This window comes from Papaver somniferum, chromosome 11 (genome assembly GCF_003573695.1).
Source record: "Papaver somniferum cultivar HN1 chromosome 11, ASM357369v1, whole genome shotgun sequence".
Classification (NCBI taxonomy): Eukaryota; Viridiplantae; Streptophyta; class Magnoliopsida; order Ranunculales; family Papaveraceae; genus Papaver; species Papaver somniferum.
This window is the reverse complement of record NC_039368.1, coordinates 54,006,046-54,012,806: the sequence shown is the minus strand read 5'-3', so window position 1 is coordinate 54,012,806 and position 6,761 is coordinate 54,006,046. Positions and strand designations below refer to the sequence as shown.

The 6,761-nt window shown below is 37.3% G+C and overlaps 1 protein-coding gene across 2 annotated transcripts; it reads right to left on the bottom strand.

Moving 5' to 3' along the window:
- On the bottom strand, positions 1-6,066 carry LOC113321119 (casein kinase 1-like protein HD16). 2 transcript variants are annotated; one of them, XM_026569001.1, is made up of 15 exons: positions 5,315-6,066; positions 4,670-4,798; positions 4,492-4,568; positions 4,314-4,383; positions 4,158-4,213; positions 3,692-3,763; positions 3,440-3,534; positions 3,286-3,352; positions 2,834-3,182; positions 2,571-2,713; positions 1,975-2,149; positions 1,761-1,851; positions 1,404-1,561; positions 908-1,096; positions 1-458 (listed from the first exon to the last, which is right to left on the bottom strand). In XM_026569001.1, exons 1-15 carry the CDS (start codon positions 5,729-5,731, stop codon positions 399-401), a joined length of 2,148 nt encoding a protein of 715 aa, XP_026424786.1. In that variant the 5' UTR covers positions 5,732-6,066; the 3' UTR covers positions 1-398. The 2 variants fall into 2 exon arrangements, with proteins under 2 accessions (XP_026424786.1, XP_026424787.1); XM_026569002.1 differs by having other exon boundaries at positions 4,492-4,565; positions 5,315-6,065.
- Between the last annotated feature and the right edge of the window lie 695 nt (positions 6,067-6,761).

Genomic DNA, 6,761 nt, shown 5'->3' with positions numbered 1-6,761 from the left:
TTGAGAATAGGAAACGTCGGATTGAATTATAGGAGGTTATCTCAGCCACTACTAACAAAGGCAAAGCTGACGAGACGCACCCGAATTCAATAAGAAATCTCAGCCACTACTAAGGCAAAGTTAGCTGTGATGTGTGTTTTGTAATATAGATAGATAAGGATACAACATATGGGGAGATATTTCTCTATAACTACAATTTAAGCTTCTGTGCTACCCAGCCTTTTCCAGTAAAAGGGAAGTACAAATTTGAACAGGAGAAAAAACATAAATGAGACAAAAGGTCGCAAACCCAACCAGAACCTTCCACCAGTAAAGGTTGATACCTTTTCCTTCTCCCTACTGTCAGTCACAATAATGACCATAGATCTTTATGGCCTTGGCCTCTAGGCTCCTCAAAATCAAGAAACGGTCCGCCCGTAGCAGACAGACGCAAGATAGAGATTCTTGGCCCATTTTTCCTGCACATCCCAACCCATTAGTCATTAGAACACTTGGATCAGTCAACTAAAAAATCGACTTTGCTTTTGTTATTGAAAAATTAGGGAATCTGCGTATTTTAACCTTGAGAGATGCGTATCAGCCATCAGGTATCAACAACGAACAACATCACCATTCTCCTAAAGAGGGAATCTACAAATATAAATGTTCTATTCTAATAGCCAACTTTACCCTGACTCTACAAATATAAAAAATGCTCTATTCTAATGGTTTAAGCCAACTTTACCCTGATTCAGAGGTATATATGACAGACAAGAGATTTATGTAGTGGTGTAGAGGAGTACAACTAGTTGGTAGTTTGGACAAATTCAAAACAGATGATCGAGAGAATTTAGGTAAGACAGAATTTCTTGTACGTTAATGCACAAATTATACGCATGTCAGAATTAGTGAGATAAATGTCAATCACCTTAACATGGGTACTTGGGAATGCAGATGTCCTTAGGGTCTCTTGGGTTTCATCTCCAGGTTTACGCTTGGGCACACTCAAGATGAGAGCAGTTTGATCCCAAGTAGCAGCTGTGGAAGTTATCCGGTAACCGTTATCCCACCGTCTATGGATACCATCACTTGGATAGAGAAAATCAAGCTCCACGACCTAAAAAAGAATACACAAAAGAAAGAATTATCAGAAACATAAAAAGAGCAGTTTCCGCAGTACCAATGAGTAAAATGAAATAAAAGAAGAGTTGATGAGTAAAAATCAAAGGTGATGACAGTTTGGAAGGTTGCCAGGGATCTCGAAGTCGAACAAAATTTGATGCCCAAATAGTAAAAGACACGAAAAACCCTGGTAGCAAGCGGCAATAATCTCAAATAATTTTATATTTGCAACGGAGCATGTAGGAGACAGAAGAATGATAATGCATTTAAAATAATGATACGATATCAAGTTTAAACTCTACTTGGTCACTGAAGCCTGCATTGCGAGACATGACTACACCCCATCGGCTTCCAGCAGTTGCCATTGATGTTACATGGAATCCTTCTCTCCATTTCTTATTTATCCACTTAAAGGGAAAAGCATCACTAACTTTGTACGACTGCTGTGTGTATTGAGTTCCTGTTACAGTTAGATCATATAGAATTCAGTAACTGAAGTTGAAGACCGCGCACAAGGAAAAAAAATCTACAGATATGTGAACTATACGCTGTATTAAGACTTAACCATTGAATCTGAGAGCAGGAAAAACTAATTTCATTTATGTGTCTAGTAACTAATAACCGACATAGGATATCTGACAAGACACAGAGAGACGAACCTTTAGACATCACAACAAGAGAGCTCCCATTGTTAGCACCAGCTATAGAGCTAATGTAATAGTTCTTCTCCCATTGCTCCATGATCCATTCCTGTAATCATGAAAGCATTCCGCACCTTAAATTTTAGAAAAATTTAATCTAAGTGTTACTCTATTTATGTTCTTGAAGTTGGAGATAGGAAAACGTGAAACTGAACAAATCAATAAACCATACCTTGTGTAAGAAGTGTGGTGATAATTCATAAACTTGAGCTGTAAAACCAGTTCCTGCATCCATAATCAGCGCCCATAAGTTGGAACAAGATGCCACACAACTTATAAGAAGACCATCTTCATTTCCTCTCTCTACATGCGCTGCTAATCGTGCATCTGCAACATTATAGTGGTACCTAGTAGAAAGAAAACAGCCATGTCAACATTCAACAAGCATAGGGCTAAATGAGGAGGCTGATTTGGACTAACACCTTAGTATCTCTAAAAATGATTAGCCCTAAATGAGAAATGATGAAAGGGAAAGGCAAAGATCTTTTCTTCAGTTACCAACTCATAGATGAATTTGAAGACATTTTTTAGTTAACAGTTACCACAATAATAATCCCTCCGAATCAATTTAAGCGACGCTTTTTAGGGGCCTTTTTATGTATCACAAAAAGTCAAAGTTTCAGCAAAGTCCTTGTTTATGTTGAATATTGTACTCTTCCTAGGGTATTGTAAACATGAATATAAAGGGAGGGTAAAGGTTTCTCTCGCTATTTTTTAATCTGCATGCAAAACTCCAGAGTAATTAGTCTTAAGAAGAAAGCAAATTACCTCTGTTTCATAGGCATCCTAGCATTGTAAACAGAGATCCATTGTGTTGCAGGAACTCCCAACCTGACCTTCTTCTTTGGTTGCCCATCGTCTTCTTCCTCTATTGTCAACCTAGCCCGTTTTTGACCAACTTGGATAATAATCTAGCAAATGATTCCATAATCACACAATATAAAAAACCAACCTTAAAAACAATTATAATCTTAAATATGACACTGAAAGGTAAAATAACTAAACCGTTACGGGAAATAGTTACAACTAACCTTCTGAGCACCATCTGTATTTAATGGCCTGACAGCAGGATTTGGTCCAAGCAAACCCTCGAATAAAGAAACTAATTTAGAGTAGTTGGGTTCCTCATCAAACTTCATATTCACAACTATTTCAAGAAATTGCTTAAACGGTGGAGGGCAGAAGCAACACAGCATTTCAGGAGATGTTGCCATCTTTTTTTTGCAAACTAAGAAGGATTTGTTGTCACCCTGATAGCCCTGCCAGGGTAACCTTCCCCGATGAAGGAAGATAAGTGTATATGCAAGGGATTCAAGATCGTCTCTTCTGCTAGCAGTTCTTCCCAGGTGAGCGTGAACGCTTGCGTATCGAACCGTTCCCCTACATTGATTGAAAGAATACAATATATATCATAAAAGGAAGAGATAAAAGGGTTAAAAAGTGCAATTCACAAATCATTGACAAAGAAAATTACGCCACTTACCTGAAGACATCAGGGCGTTGATCATATTCAACATGTTGACCACTAGCACTATCTCTCCATTTAGTTGCTGCAGGATCATATATGCCAGTTAAAAAAAAAAGTATGAAAAAATATTAAGTAGGAATTTCCAGCAAAGGTAGGGCACTGTTCTAACCTAATCCGAGATCAACAAGAAACAACTTTTTCTCTTGTGCTGTATTGGGCTGACCGAGAAGAAAATTTTCAGGCTTCACATCTCCATGAACATAACTAATATCAGGAAGAGGCATAATGAGAAATAAAGCACCGTAGAAAATAGTTATCGGAATAAAAAAAATGCCGGATCACATCAATGCTACTTCCTTCAAAGAATATAAGAATATAAGGGAATAGCAAAAGTAAAACAAAATGAACATGTAGCTATTACCCCCTTAAGTGCATCTTCTCCAGGATTGATATAGATTCAACAGCAATACAAGCTACCATTTCTGAAGACATCCTGCAGATTTAAAAGCCATACAAGGCCAATGTATAACAAGTTAATAATCAAACAAGTAAAATCAATTCCATAAATACAGTCTCCATTTAACAAATCTATACATTTAAAGAATCAGACAACCATTTAGCCAGACCATCTTAAAATTCTTGTTGACCTCCTCCAGCACAAAAACCTTTTATTTTATAACCAGTAAAACTTAAGAATGATATTAAATGCATAACAGTTTTCTTTTCAGAACCCTCCCTTGACAGGCCTCCTAAGTACGCTAGCAGCAGTCAGGAGCATTCTGGATGCTCATCAGAAGGATTCGTCATACAAGTAAAATATTCAAACACAGTAACTCGAAATAGGTGAAAATATAAAACAGTCCAATACTGAGGAAATGAAAACTCACGCTTGCCCTGAAGAATTCCATGCATCCCACAAGCTAGGCCCTAACATGTCCATAACCTAATCAAAGTGCAGTTAAAATCAATAGAATGGAAAGAAAATTTAATTTGGCAACTCCAAATTACCCCACAAAAAAAGCAATATAGGTTTCTAGGCTTACCATTACATAGTAGTCACCTTGCCTCCCTTTATAGTGTACTCTGGGCACTCCATGACTGCCGCCAAGAGTGCTAGCCAAACAAAAATTATATACTTAGCAAATGAGGATTGTGAAGAAAGAAAAAAAATCACAAAAACATGAAAAATATAATCTGTATATTAAAAACTTCCAGCCGTACTTATAAACTTGCCACTCGTATGGAGGACCATAATTGCAACCTTTACTGCTTCTATGCTCCAATTTTAGAGCCACCTGCTGATGACAGAACAAGCCGAAACAAATGTCTTATTAAATCAAACCTTAATAATTAATGTATAAACCAATCACCTATCTGAATGATATTCCAGGCAAATTACCTCCAGGGCCCCAGCACCTGTTGCTCTTTCACTACCTCCTGACACACGACGGCCAACAAAAACTTGCCCAAAACCACCTTTACCTAGCTTCCTATCAACTGTATAAATTGGTGATCCTCCAACCTGAACCTGCACCAACAAAGATGATAAGGATTAAGTTAAGGATATGACTGAGGTCAGGGACAACAGCAAAACCATAAAACAAAACAAAGCTGTAGATAAATAAGGATCGCAGTAGTTCAAAAATGACAGTAAGTAGCCATATATCTCAACAGACAAACAACCCAGCAACAAGAATCTCAGTGATGGATAAAAAGGGCAGTTTACCATTACATGAGCTCAAACACTCATAATAACTATTAGCACCAACTGCCATAGGCATGTTACCTACCCAACCTATATCTTTTATAACATTTGAACAAGCACCAATGCTAACAATTTCCGCAGCTCTAAACATTTCTCAAGGATGACACAGATGAATGATACAAAAATCTACTGCAGATGAAGAAATAAACCTCGAAAAAGTACTTAAAAACAATAGAATGAACAAAACAACATAGCTATTGAAACAACAGAAGCAAAACCAAATCAAACCCAATCCAGATTAAACTTAAAAATCATAAATTAAAAAAGTAGGTAGAATACCCTTTCAGGAAAAGGAGCAGTACTTCCTTCTTCTTCTTGAGCAACAACCTTATTAGCACTCAAACCATCGCTATCATCACCCATGATTTCTTTCTTCTTACTACTTTCTAACCCAAGCTCTTTTTCTTCTTCAGCTTCTTCTTCTTCTGGTTGTTGTTTAATTTCCTCGGGAATCACAACCACAGCAGCTTTAGCTTGATTTCTAGTTCTAGGTCCTGAAACTGATTTCAGGTTTGTTTCCTTACCACCAACGATTTCTGCAGCCTCTGCTGCTGCTGCTGCACCAGCTCTGGTTCGTGCGTTTCTGTTAACCAGAGGTTGAGGATTATCTAGGTTATCTATAACAGTGTTTTTACGCCGTTGATGATCTAATATTGGAGCACGGCGTTTACGTACTCCACTACGGAGTTCAGGCATATTTCATCCATACAAAGTGAAATTTTTCCTTCCACTAACCTAATCATTTCTTTTTTTCACCTTCGCGCGAAAATTCCCACCATTACTGGAAAAACAATAAAAATTAATCGATTCTTTTTCTCTGCAACAACACCAAAAGAAAACCCTAGAATTAGATTTTCTGATGAGAGAGAGAGGGTTGTACGAAGACTTATTTGCCCTTTGTTCTTTTTTTTGTCGATGGAAGAGAGAAGAAATTTGAATGTCGATGTGGTTGAAGGAAGAGATCGAAAATGAAATGGAACTCCTATTCTAAAACGTGTGAAGAGATAGAGGGATAGATTGAATCTGAACTCAACTTTATTCTTTTTCTTCTTCTTCGAATTAGTTGGGTGTGGGATGGTATTATTATTAACACGTACCGATCGTGGGGCTCATGGGCTAGCTGAGGATTGCATCCGTGATAAGAGCCTGTTTGGCAACTGTTTCTCCTGAAGTATAAGTCGAAAGCAAAGGTATATTTATAGCTTGTTTGGATACCAGGAGTCAGAAGCAGAACTATTTCGCTTCAGCGTATTTGGATACCAGAAGCATAAATACTTCTGTTTCACCAGAAGTTAACTTTTTTACTTCTAAAAATCATTCTGAAATTGTTTATTGCGTTTGGATACATCTCTAGAAGTAGCTGTTTGACTTCTAGAAACATAAAAGTCGACTTTTTGTGAAGCAGAATTGTATCCAAACGCAATATTACCCAAACTAACTTCTGACTTTTCTGCTTCCGGAAGTTAAAAAGCAATTTCTGGATGTGTATCCGAACTTCACAAAAACTGACTTTTATGCTTCTAGAAATCGATTTGAAAAATTATTGCCAAACTGACTTCTGACTTTTCGACTTCCAAAAATCGAAAAGTAATTTTTGAATGTACATCCAAATACCCTGTCACTTTTAGAATGTTATTTTTGCTTTCGAAGGGTATACTGAAATCAATCTAACATATGACTTTTCCCTCGGAAAGGTATTTCTTGTGTGGTGTTAGATTGCCCTAGA

Coding starts and splice junctions, on each gene's coding strand:
- LOC113321119 (XM_026569001.1), bottom strand. CDS start 5,731: ATGCCTGAACTCCGTAGTGGAGTACGTAAACGCCGTGCTCCAATATTA. Junction 1,852..1,974: donor CACCACACTTCTTACACAAG/GTATGGTTTATT, acceptor TCATGATTACAG/GAATGGATCATGGAGCAATG. Junction 1,562..1,760: donor TCTTGTTGTGATGTCTAAAG/GTTCGTCTCTCT, acceptor TAACTGTAACAG/GAACTCAATACACACAGCAG.